This window comes from Crocodylus siamensis, chromosome 4 (genome assembly GCF_052110815.1).
Source record: "Crocodylus siamensis isolate JL-2025a chromosome 4, ASM5211081v1, whole genome shotgun sequence".
NCBI lineage: Eukaryota > Metazoa > Chordata > Crocodylia > Crocodylidae > Crocodylus > Crocodylus siamensis.
In genome coordinates, this window is record NC_143398.1 from 141,219,489 (window position 1) to 141,231,880 (window position 12,392).

General features: G+C 50.4%; 1 protein-coding gene across 1 annotated transcript; it reads left to right on the forward strand.

Moving 5' to 3' along the window:
- Positions 1-1,081: 1,081 nt before the first annotated feature.
- LOC149866608 (C-type lectin domain family 2 member B-like) lies at positions 1,082-10,017 on the forward strand. Its single transcript, XM_090041626.1, has 7 exons — positions 1,082-1,250; positions 1,341-1,406; positions 1,558-1,647; positions 3,250-3,437; positions 7,350-7,453; positions 7,743-7,893; positions 9,509-10,017. The coding sequence occupies exons 1-6, from the start codon at positions 1,082-1,084 to the stop codon at positions 7,858-7,860; spliced, it is 735 nt and encodes a 244-aa protein (XP_089897752.1). The 3' UTR covers positions 7,861-7,893; positions 9,509-10,017.
- Positions 10,018-12,392: the final 2,375 nt, after the last annotated feature.

A 12,392-nucleotide genomic window follows, 5' to 3' on the forward strand; every position in this document is an offset into this window, starting at 1 on the left:
GAGCTTTCTCTGAACGTTTCTGGAACTGAACTGAATTTTTCTTCTTCCTCACTGTGTAACAACAAATTCTTGCCTACACTACAGTCTCCGGTCGCTCTCCGGTAGTGTAAGTAAAAATAAACTTTTCTATATAACCAAAACGCATTTTAATTCCCTGACTCCTCTCGCTCTTCCACCTGAACGAACCCCGTATTCTGCCCGCGTCCAGCCGGTCGTGCCGACCCAGGCTCGCAGGTCAAGGGTGCACCGGTCCTCGGGCGCGACACCCCCTTCTCTTGCGGACCTTTTTGCTTGCAGTACACTATCTACTGAACTTAAAGTCACTCGCTGCACTTAGCCGGTTTATGCTTTTCCGGCTTACTCTTGTTTTTTGTCAGGGATACTTTCCCAAGCTGTCATCACAGCCTGGGGCTAATCCTCTCTTTGTCAGCAATCCACTTGTTCTGTCCTACAAGCTGACTCCTGCACTCAGGGCCAGGTCCTCCCGCCAGGATCTTCCCTCCCCAGGGTGGGTCTCGCCCCTTGGCAGGAGCCTGCTTCTTAACTCGCTTTTCCTTTTGTCTGAAATCTCTTTCTCTTACTTTTTGCTCCCAAGTCTGAATGAAGTCTCCCCTCCGCGCTCAGCACACACTGCCAGAGGACCAAGGACCAGCTTCTCCCTGGGTAGATCCCGGGAGGGCCGCTCCGTCCTTTCCCTTCTCAGCGCCTCACACCAGCCCCGCAGGTCCTTGTACCTGCTCAGCCCCTTTTGCGGGGGTCTCTCTTTTCAACTCCGCAGCTCGACGTCTTTTTTTTCTTTCCGGTCTCTGCATCCCTTGTTTTCCTTTTCCTTTCCCCCCGCATCACGCCCCGCGGCCCCTTTTAATCTAGTCTCGCCGCCGAAACCCCGGGGTCGGCTCCCCCGCAGGACAAGCGTAGCGGGGCAAACTCAACTCTGCTACAGCCTCCCCGCGCCTGGCATTGCTGGGGTGGAGCCAGGCAGGCGCCCCTTGAGCCACCACTCCCTCCTTCTGGCAAGCGACAACTTCGGCTCCTCCCCCGGCAGCGCCGACGGGGCACGGGCCAGTCGCGGGGCGGGACAATGAGTTCCCGCCAAACCCGTTTTCCCGCGCAGGCAGCCTTGCAGCTCCCTCAAGCAAGAACGGGCCCGGCCCCTGGTTCCCCTGCAGCAGCGGGACGAGCCGGCGGGGAGGATCGCAGCTTGTGGTTTAAATCTCCCGCGGAGCCGGTCGGGCCGCGGCCTGGGGGACGTGCGGGCGCCGCGGGGCCACGCGCTGCTGTCTGCGGACACGGAGCCGTCGGCGAGACCCTCCTGGGGCAGCGCCGCCCCTGAGCCGCAGCCCAACCTGCTGCTGCTGCTGCCGCCCTGGCCGGCGGGCCCCGCGGGGGAGGGGCGGCCCGAAGCGGTGCCTTCCCCCGGCCGGACCGGGGTGGGGAGGAGGGGGAAGGGATGGCCTGCAGATGCCCTGGCGGCTTCCCCTGCTGCCCCGGCACCGCCCTGCCCGGCTGCCTGCCTCCGGCCCACATCTCAGTAACCCCCGCTCTGCTCCGTTTCAGGCCCGTGCTCCAGCCTCTGGCTGTGGAGAGCTCTGGCCCTGCTCCTGCTGGCAGCTGTCCTGGCGCTGGCGCTGGCGCTTGGCAGGAGAGGTAAATGCTCTGCGTGGAAAGGGGAGCCTCTTCCCCCAGGATGCAGCAGCCCCCAAATCTCTTGTCCTAGTTTCATAGTTAGTAGGGTTGGAAGGGACCTGAGCAGATCATCGAGTCCACCCCACTGCCATGGCAGGAAAAAGTACTGGGGGCAGAATACCAATGGCCTATGTTTAATGAGCCAATACCAGTTCAACTGCTGATATGTGACCTGGCAGTATGAAAAGCACTGTCCAGCTGGTAAGTCTGTTGTGGGGGGAGCAGATTGAAGCTCCCATAGTGAGAGAGGGAGTAGGGCTGGAGCAGGTGCTGGGCAGCTGTGCTGTGGCGGGGCATGGGATGGTGCCACAGCTTGTCTCTAGAGTGCAGGGTGGGGGCGGGGGGCAACTCCTGCCACCCCAGGAGGGAATGGGGGCCTGTACCCCTCCCTGCATCTGTGCATGGGGCAAGGGTGTGCTGTGTCTATGGGCTAGGGCCAGTGCTGGGCTCTTCCTGGTGGCAGGGCCACGCTGCCCTATGCTCAGGGTGGGTGGTGGCAATGCTGGGAGGGGAACTATGACAAATTTTGGGGCAGCTGAAGCCCTCACAGTGCCACCGCCATCTGCCCTGAGTGCAGCCAGCCCAGCCCAGCCCCCCTGCCAGGCAATACCCAACACCAGCCCTGGCCCCAGCCTGAAGCAGTAGCCTGCCCTCACCCCACATACGTATCTGGGAGGCACACGCCCCTCCATTCCATCCTGCGGTGCATGCAACAGCAGGAGCCGCCCCCCCTCCCTGCACCTGCTGGATGAGCCGTGTCTCTGTCCCATGCCCTGCCCTGGCTGTACAGCACCTGTCCCAGCACCAGCCCCACTCCCTCTTTCACAGCGGGGACCTTGATTTGCCCTCACCACGCCTCTTCCCTCCCCCCAGCCCCTTCTCCCCAAACACACTTACCAGCTGGATGTTGCTCTCCACACTGCTGGGTTGCTCTCCCAGCTGCCTACATGCTCCACTGTGGCTGCATGCATGCATGCAGCATTTATCGGTGACATTATTGGCCAAGAAAGCCAATTGCCAATATTGTCCATTTTCCTTTTATTGTTGTTGATACAATATAGGACCGATGTATTGGTGCACCTCTACCACCAACCTGTACCAATTTCCTCTGCAGAACAGGCAGTTTGGAAAGACTTCCGCCCCCGCTAATTAAAATAGATCATCACAAATAGACTGGAAGGCATTTCACTTTTTTAAGGAATGCTTTTTTGTCAGATTCAACTCTCTACCCTGTTTCTTACACTAGTGCAAACCAAGTTACTAAAAACTTTTCTACAATACAGTCTGTGTACTTTTATATCCCTCAAATGTGTGAATGAACATGGCTAAAACTGGAGACCTTCACACACCCAAAATCAAGATTGGCCACATGGACTTGACCTGAAACATATTGGGCAAAAAGAAAAAAAAAAATGTTTAGGAAACTAGTGACCATCTTCCCAAGACTAGTGCAAAGGTCAGATCTAACTAGCTGTTTCTCCACTTAAATTATTGACTTATCTCAGCTGTTTAGAAAGTTGAGATGTGAATAAAATTCACTGCTGATTACCTTCTGCTTGTTAGGAGCTGTCACTGAGACCGTAGCTGCCACTGTTGTGGCAGAGAAGTGCAGACCGTGCCCAGAAGACTGGATGTGGTACAGAAATCAGTGTTACTATTTTTCCAAAGAAGTACAAAACTGGAACAGCAGTCAGAATTTCTGCTGGTTTCACAATGCTACACTTGCTATGATAAAAGAAAAATCAGCACTGGTAAGAATAAGAGAGATCATTTTCTTCTCTTGCAGGGATCTTCATGTATTATTTATTTCTACCTAGTATTTGTAGCTAATAATCTCCCCACAAAGGGATTTAGGCAAAGACATTTTAACAGGAACGGACATTTTCAGACTTTCCGTTTTATGGCAAGTGTCAGTTGTAGTGTGGCTGCTTCAAAAAAGTAGGGAAAATGCAGATTATCCATTAGAAGGCTAGGGACAGACATTCAAAAAGCCTGAGCCTGAATTGATTTGATCTTTGCAGGTTACTTAGCTAGGCTACAACATTTTGTAACAGCACAGACATCTCAGATATGCAGGCACATGCCTGCAGTGGCTTGGGCTAGAAGCCGTGGGGCACTAGAGTGTAAAGGTCTTATTTTATTTCTGTATAACTGCCGCGCGGCACTCTCACATTTATGTAACCTCGTAGTTTTGGCTTCTAATCAAAATGAAAGCTTTATATTTTCCCACGCTTCTATTAAGCTGCACATGCATATTTTGTAAGTTTCATTTCTTATCTATAATAGTGTCATTCCTGCAGAAACGAAACTTATGTAGAAAATCTACATAGTTTTCTTTTACATAATAGTTACTATCCTATCCCTGTATGCTTAGCTTATATCATAGTGTCACAGAGGCAGTCCAACCAATATCTATAAAGAGGCATAGAGGCAAGAAGTAGCAGAGACGACGACTGAACGACCCTTCAGGCTTGATCACCCTGTAGCCAGTCCTCAGCCTCCCCGCCTGGGCATATCCCAGCAAAAACCAAGGCCTCGAAAATCCAAGAATCTACAACGATTCACCGTGTTACAGTTTTGTTACCCACTATCCCGTTCATGAGCTGTTGACCAGCCCTAGGACTAACTAGTGAGTAGCCGCACCTATCCCGCAAGGGGTGGAAAGCAAGGGCTCACTGGTGAATCCTGTGGGCCAACAGACCCCCTTTGTATCTGGCATACTGTAACTGAAGAAACATTGGAGACTCCACCTCTTGACTGCCTCTCTTTGTAGCTTAGACAGCATATCTACGCTTTCTATACTTATATTTACTGCAACTTCATTCCAGCCTGTCTCCCCTCTCATTCGTAAGTGGGTGAGCCCATCTGAGTGAATAAAACAAATTGTTACTTTACCTTATATTTACTCCGTAATAACTTCTACCACTAACACCCTATCTCAATGAGCTATTGACCAGTTCTGGGACTTAAGGAGTTGGCAGCCGCACCTAGCCCATCGGGTTAGAACGCAAGGGCTTACTCCGGAACCCCGTGAACCAACAGACATCCTACAAACTTATTATAGAAAACTAACAACTTACTCTAAGTCGTCTACTTGCGCCAACTCGGCGAACCTCGAAGGCGGTCATAAAGCTACCTCCAATCCCGCCCCACAAGCCGCGCACTCGCCCACTCCGTAAAGCCTGCAGCTCCCCAAGTAGTGCCGGAATCGCTAACCTGGCATTCCGCAACATAGAGCAGCCCTCCCTTCCCTTGCACAGGGCTAAGCTTAGAGGGCATGGCCAGGTCCCCACAGCATTAGGGAGGGGTTCACCTCCCCTCCCCCTTGGTAAGGGAGCATTTATCAGCTCTGTTATCAGCATTTATCACCCCATCAGAAAACAAGCAGCCTTTCTCATTAGTTCAAACTCTTCTTAAACAAAGAAGTAATGGAGGGACATTACCAGCTGAGTTGTTGATTGGCTCCAAAAAAGCCCTAAGCTGACACTGCTGTCTGTCATAGCACAGACCATAGCCAGCATGTGGTATGCTAGCTAATGCAGTGTGTGTGTAAGAGAGAGGGCACAGGGGATCCCTGCTTAGCAGGGAGTGGTGAGGGGGAAGAGCAGGAAGAAGCCATGCAGACTCGCTGTTCCTGCAAGTCTCTGCTGGAGCTGCATCTAGGGAGCAGAGGGGAGGAGCCAGCCCTACTGTAGAGCAGAGAGCCCTTCCGAGCTCAGAGAGCATGCCGGGATGCTGGGGGAGTCTGATTTCTCTTAAACCAGCAAGGGGTCTGGGACAAAATGCATAAACCAGTTTGACCCAAATCAGTTAAGCCTGATACTACATTCAACCAGGTTTATCTCAAAACAGTTTTGGCCATTTTCAAACTGTTTTATGTATAGTGAACATCTGTCCTGTTACAGGTTTAAACCAGTTTCTGATCACTTAAACTGGTTTATGTGTAATGTCTGTTTCTAGCCTAGAAGGGTAGTGTGCGCCCTTCAAGAGTTTTGGTGTCTTCAGCCAACCACTTGACCCAGAGTCAAGGCATAGCTCATGTAAAAGAAGGTACTCCAGGAAGGACAAAGTTGGGAAAGCACCAGAGCCCAGTACTACTTCAGGGGGTGCAAGAAGGGTCACTGGTTGAAGCAGAGCCAAGAAAAGAGCTGCGAGAAAATCTTACTGAAGAAGTGATGGTCCACAGGCAGAAAAAATATGGAAACTGGCAGCTAGGAAAGTGTGCCTAAACACCAGTAGAGGCTTGTGGAAAGGGGAGGTTGTTTATCCGCTGGACCAAGTGAGGAAGAAATCCTACTGAGAAGTAGAAAAGGCATGAAGAGAAGAGCTCCTCAGAGAGGCTGGGGTTGGAAAACACCTTCAGATCTCTCCTTGAATAAACAGGGAGCCCAGCCCTGGCACAAAGGGATACTGGGAGCCTGAAGAAGGGTGGAGTGCAGGGCAGAAAGCTGGATGAATGGTATATTGAGAAGACTTATTAGACCAAATGCCATGCGGTCAAATACTGTTCAGAGTAACTGAGAGAAAAAAGAGGAGACTGACGTAAAATGACTGCAGCGCTGCTCCTGGCCATCAGGTAGCATGTTCCTGGACTGTGCCTGCACCTGTGCTAATTCTATATCTATAAAAGCCTTGGTGTGTTTGTCTCTCTTTATAAAGCAAGTGCTAATAAAGCAATTAGGACTCATAGTAGAGGTAATATCTATTATTAGACCAACTAGATTTTTGCAAAACAATTCTTTAATTGCAAGCTTTTGGGCACAAACACACTTCATCAGGCATTGGAGAAAAGATTGTAAAAGAACAGCATTTCTTGTACAATGTATAGAATAGCATTTCAGATATGAAAACTAGAAATTCTTGAGTGTGTTTGAATGAGTGCATTTTGTCTTGTTTTTTACAAATTAGCTCTCCTTTCTTGTCATGGTAATGTTTCAGTTGCGTTCTACTCTAGTCATTAGAGTTTGCCTATCCAAAGAGTGAAGCAAGGGTCTCTGAAAGTAGAGTGCCTGTGGTAACGAGTCCTGTGCTTTATTCGCGCTCTGATTGGTTGTCTGAAACAACTAATCAGAGTGCTCCAAGAACATTCTGGACAGGAGGTGGGAGCAGTGGTGCACCACCATGATGGCAGCTAAGACACGGCCAGAGCTGGAGGTGAGGCCAGTAGTGCTGGCCTCACTCCGTCTCCTGCCCTGCTCCCTCGAAGCAGAGGGGATGGAGTGGGGGGGAAATGGGCCCAGACCAGACACAGCAAGGGAGGAATGGGGCTGGATTAGAAGCGGGGGTGGGGCTTGATGCAGGGCTCCACCCCCACCCCCTCCATGACCGCAGAGACTGAGGGCCTGGAGTGGGTAGTCAAGGCCAGCAGCATTGGCCTTGCCCCCCCTGTTCTGACGCAGAGGGCCGGACATGCGGTGTGGGGGACGATGCATAGGGCAGGGCGGGGGAGGCAGTGGGGGGAGTGGTGCCAGACCCAGACGCGGTGGGGGTAGAACAGCCCCCAACACAAAGCGGGGGGGGGAACATGGCCAGACCTGGTGTGGGGGGTGGGCCTCTGCCCCCGCTTCCCCACATCATTATCAGCAGGCAATTTGGTAGTGTCTTCATATTGTCTCGAGCATTTAAAAGGTGCGAATAACCATTTTTTCCATCCTTAATTACAGGAAACTATCTACTTTATTAAAGGAAAAGAAAGTTACTGGATAGGACTAAGGAAACAAGCAGAGGGATGGCGGTGGGTAGATGGATCACCGTTTTCTAGTGACATGTGAGTTACTCTAGTTGTGACTGCCTGGAGGGGTGGGGAGAAGCACATTTGTCTGAAGAAAGCCAAGAAAAAAAATCAAGCTACTCCTAAAGCAATCTTGAGGAAGTGTCTATAGGCAAATGTATTTTTAGTTTTTCCAGACATCTGAGGGCTTGTGCAAAACATAAAATGGTGTTACTTCACTTCGATTTGTTGGGGTATTGTGCAGGTATTCTTAGCATTTCTGTTCCATAACTGAAACACCAAGTCCAGAATAGAAGACATTTTTTCTCTTTTTTTTTTCCTTCAGAATTTCATTGGAAAAAGGGAGGCAAGACACGGCCTGCGCGTACCTAAATACGGTAGCTGTGGTTCCTATAGACTGCATGTCTTTGAGACGTTGGATCTGTGTTAAGCAGTCCACTTGAACCCTCTCAGTCAACAGAGCACAGCTTGTTCAGGTAAGACACACATGCAAACTTGAATTTGGTTTTCCATTTTCCCCTGGGGAGGCTTCTCCATTGTACTGTAACTGGGAGCATAAATGACTGTCAGGTTTTCTCCTGCTTGCAGGGTGTTCAGGTGTCTCCCATAGCTTTTGTGCGTGGGTGTTGCAGATCTTCATAAGAAGTACCATTTTGGGTCATACCAATGGTCCATCTAGCTCAGTGTTCCATCCCCAGCAGTGACAGGAGTGGATGCTATACAGTGAGAGCACTGACCCGGATATCCCAAGAGTGATCTGTCCCCTATCCCTGACATGCCACCACTTATTGATTTAGAGAGGTCAAAGGAAACCTCTCCCACCTTCAATAGAAATCATTACATAGCTGCATGGCCATCTAGACTTTGTTTCAGGGGCATTCTGGAGTGGCCAAAAATCTAGTTGGTCTAATAATAGATATTACTTCTACTATGAGTCCTGATTGCTTTTTCCTCTAGACCAGGCTTGTCCAATGTATGGCCCGCAGGCCACCATGTGACCCGCCAAGCCATTTTCTGTAACCTGAGGTCCCTCACTCGGGACAGGCGGGTGGGGGAGGGGAGGGGAGCTGCTCACCCGCGTGGGGCCAGGCTCACGTGACTTCCCACGTCACATGAGCTGGGTCCCGCCGCCACCCCAAGGGCTGCGTGGTACGGGGCTGCCCTGGCTGCGCCTGACAGGATAAGCTGACAACAGCGCCCGCTTTTACTTGTCTGCGGCTTGGCCCCCTGCCCCCAGTGTCCTGCCCACCTCCCAGGACCCACCGGGCTCAGTGGCCACTGGGCAGGAACGGGGCGCAGTGCCTACCACAGGCAGTTGGCAGGGCAGCCCCAGGGGGGCCTCAGCAGGTGAGGTCCTGGCGTGACATCTGCGGGGCGAGGCAGCAGGAGCCAGTGTCCACTGGGCGCTGTGCTCTGGGCTCTCAATGCAGAGGCCACCATGGTGAGCATGGCTGTGGAGGTGGGTGAGCAAGGGGCTGCGATGCAGCAGCCACCTCGCTCCGGCCCCCCTCGGGCAGCAGCAGCTCGTGGGGCTGCACTGCTTGGGGGTGGGGAGGAGGGATTGTCGCTCCCTGCGGCTGGGCCGGGTGCTGCTCTTCTGCCGCAGCGGCTGCCTGCGCCCTCCTGGGGGACATTTGCCTTCACCTCAGGGAAGCACAGAGGAGCGGAGCAGCCCATGTTCCCCCAAGGCCTTCCCCTGCCAGAAGCCGCCCCAGGCAGACCAGGCCTGAGACCCTGCCAGGCTGGAAACTGGCTTTGCTCCCGCAGTTCTGCCATCCCCCATCTCACGCGTTAGCTGGGCCCCAGCCACATCTGCCCGAGCACTGCCAAGACTTTGGGCAGTGGTGTTGCTGGTGTGGGCAAAGCCTGCAGAAGCAATGGCATAGTCGGCCCCTTGGCCTGCGTGAGAGCATTGGCTGCATCAGTTTGGTCACATATTTTAACATGGCTGTCAAATATCTTCTGGGGCTGCCTTTAAATGGTGGTTGGGAGGCCCCAGCTGTTGGGATGGCTAGTCCAGGACATCATTTGCTGTAGTTTGTCACTAGCTGAGCACAAGTTGGGGTTTATGCCAGCTTTGCCTTATTTCAGGCTTGTCCAACATACGGCCCATGCGGTGATAAAATATGAATATGGCTCACTGGCCCACTGGGTAATAAAGTTCATGATCCGGCCCCACATTGGACACCCCTGCTCTAGACCAGTACGGCTACAACCTTGATACCTGACACATGGAAGATACTGAATTTTAGCTGACTTTTTAAAGTGAAGTCTTCATAATTTCACAAGGACGGAAGCATCTTTGACCAGCTGAAACCCAACATACTGCTCCTGCCTTTGTTCAAGGTAATTTGCCTCATCATCACAGAGGCTCACAACAAAGTTCAAAGACACCTTACCAGCTATGAAATGCCTGTCCAGAAGAGTATTCCATCTATTGACTCATCTGTGAAATCCTATGAAATACGAACTTTCATTTCTACCCAGAAGAACTTTTACAATCTTTTCTCCAATGCTTGATGATGGGTGTTTGTGCCTGAAAGCTTGCAATTAAAATATTTTGCAAAGAACTAGTTGGTCAATAAAAAATATCACTTTTACTATGAGTCCTGATTGCTTTTTCACTCTAGACCTAGATACCTGACATATTCTGTACACTGAAAACAATAGAATAGTTAAGGTGTCTAGCCTGTGTGGTGAGAGTGATGATCTCTGGAAACTGTTTTCTTTTTCACATTGGGTGCTAGTACACGTGACAGGTTTTAATCCTCACTAAATTAAATAGGTTTATTAAAATTGAAAGTGGAGCCACATAACAATCCACTCCACTGATCTCGTTGGTACTCAATTACAGGAGGGGGTGCTGACAAAACAGTAATCCCCTCACTCCAGAAACGCACCGTCCTGAATCTGCATGGAGCCTCACAGCAGTCTGTCTACAAAAAAAAACACATTCAGAAGGAACTTTATAAAGTAAAGTTTTTATTTATGTTTTTAAAAAAATGTACATGGTATAAAAATATAAAGTGCAGTATAAAAATAAAAAACAGTATAACATATGCTCTTTTTGTCTTAATAAATAAGTAACTATAAATAAATAGGTAAGTAAATGCATGAATAAAAAGCAGACAAGATACATAAATAACCCTAAACTTTCCTACCAGCTATCCTATTATTTTCTATGGTTTATCTTATCCTCTATATTTCTATTCTATTATGTATTATAGTCTATTACTCTATATTTTATTTCTATTTCTATCTATTATCCTTGTATTTTCTATTATCTCTAATCTTGTTTCTTCAGCTCTGTTTGATGTCAGCTCTTCACTCCACCACAGACACAATATGCCTGTCTTGCAATCTCCTGCAACCACACCGCACAGGTGCTGATGGCGCTGATGATCCTATCTGTCTGGGCATCGTTAACAGGCTTCCTGTCAGGTCTGTGTTTTTTCGGTGGCGGCCAGTAAAACGCTGCTGAAAATCAAGGAATGCAGGGAATTGAGCCTTTTTTGAGAGCTCTATGCTTGGTGAATCAGGTGAGCAAATGAGAAGTGGTCGGGAAAAACGACAGGGAAGGGCTTGCATGCCTGTCCAAATGGTTGGCCTGCAGGCAGGCCCTGAGCGACTGCAAACCATTGCCCAGCAGAGCCTCCCTGTTGTGCGTTGCCCTTCATCTCCTTGCACTGCCTATCTTGCTGAGTCTTTAACACAGTGTTCAATGTCAACCCAATCCCACCCCCTGCCTTCACCTCACAGCCCGGCCTAATTGCAGGTGTCAGTTCAGATGACACTTGGCTTAAAGGTTCCTCAGGGCTTTTTCACATGCCAGTTGTGGAGGACGATGTCCCCAATCTCTCCTCTTCAGCAGACTCTTCAAGGGCCAGTACTAGTGAACTGCAGTCTTCCTTGCTTGAGGCAGCAGAGCTCATGCTTGGACCCATGGTCAGCAAGCTCTCAGGAGTGGAGGACAGCCTGAATACCTCTGCTCATCATTGCTTGGTATTGAAGCACCTCCATTAGCAGTTGGAGGTACCAATAACGTGGCAAGTTACACAGCGGGGTGCCCTACCGCTGAGCTCTTGCTACTTCGCATGAGAAAGCAGCCCTCATATTCTTGACCTTCACCCTACACTGGACCTCCCTGCTCAGCAAGTCTCCTGCACACATCCAGATAGATGTGCACATTCGCACTCAGGCTGTTGCTGATGCTGAACTGGGTTAACACCTCAGGCTACCCCAACACCTGTACCAGGCTCTTAGTTTTTGCATAGGACCAAGTGGTCCTAGTCTCACATGCCCTGGTTTGCTCTCTTCTCTCCCTGGTCTGCTCTTTTCTCTCCTCGGTGTCAGACATCTCGGATCAGTAAGGAGTGCCCATACACATGCCCCTGTGCCCTCAATTTATAAGTCTCTTGGTGAGCAGATCAGGGAAAGTTCACCCCCTCCAGCCCTCGATTTGGTGCCAAAAGTTTGTACAACAGATATGCTGGTGCCATTCTGTCAACTTTGTTTCTTATGGGCATATTTGCTCAGGACAGTTTTTTGGAATTTTTGGCACCCAAGATCCGGATGGAGTAGCTAACCAACGAGCCATGTACAGACGGGTATACCAACAAGGGTTGCCCATAGAGTCTGGGTCACTAGGTCACAAGGTCTGGGTCACTGAGGTTGGCAAAAGTTCTTTTCCTCAGTGCGACTCGCCTATCCCTGCGCCCACCCACTCCGGCTGTGGTGACAAGTCATTCTGAGCACCAGTTCATTGGCACCAATGAAAATTGAAAGTGTCACACTGCAGAAAATAGGTTAACAGAGCAGTGCTCCCAAGACTTTGCATGAAAGCAGCAGCCTTAAGGAACCACTGCTGCCCTCTAGCCTTCACTATAACATCCCTTTCTGGTGTGTTGTGGCTGAACTTCAGTTACCATGACATCTGCTGGGAGGACAATACAGCAGTGTTCAGGCAATCTAGGAA

Bases quoted from the DNA above. Each gene is read 5' to 3' on its own strand.
- LOC149866608 (XM_090041626.1), top strand. From the start codon at position 1,082: ATGAGTTCCCGCCAAACCCGTTTTCCCGCGCAGGCAGCCTTGCAGCTC. The intron at 1,407-1,557 runs GTGCCTTCCCCC...GCTCCGTTTCAG, and splicing joins GGGAGGGGCGGCCCGAAGCG to GCCCGTGCTCCAGCCTCTGG. The intron at 7,454-7,742 runs GTGAGTTACTCT...TTTTTCCTTCAG, and splicing joins TCACCGTTTTCTAGTGACAT to AATTTCATTGGAAAAAGGGA.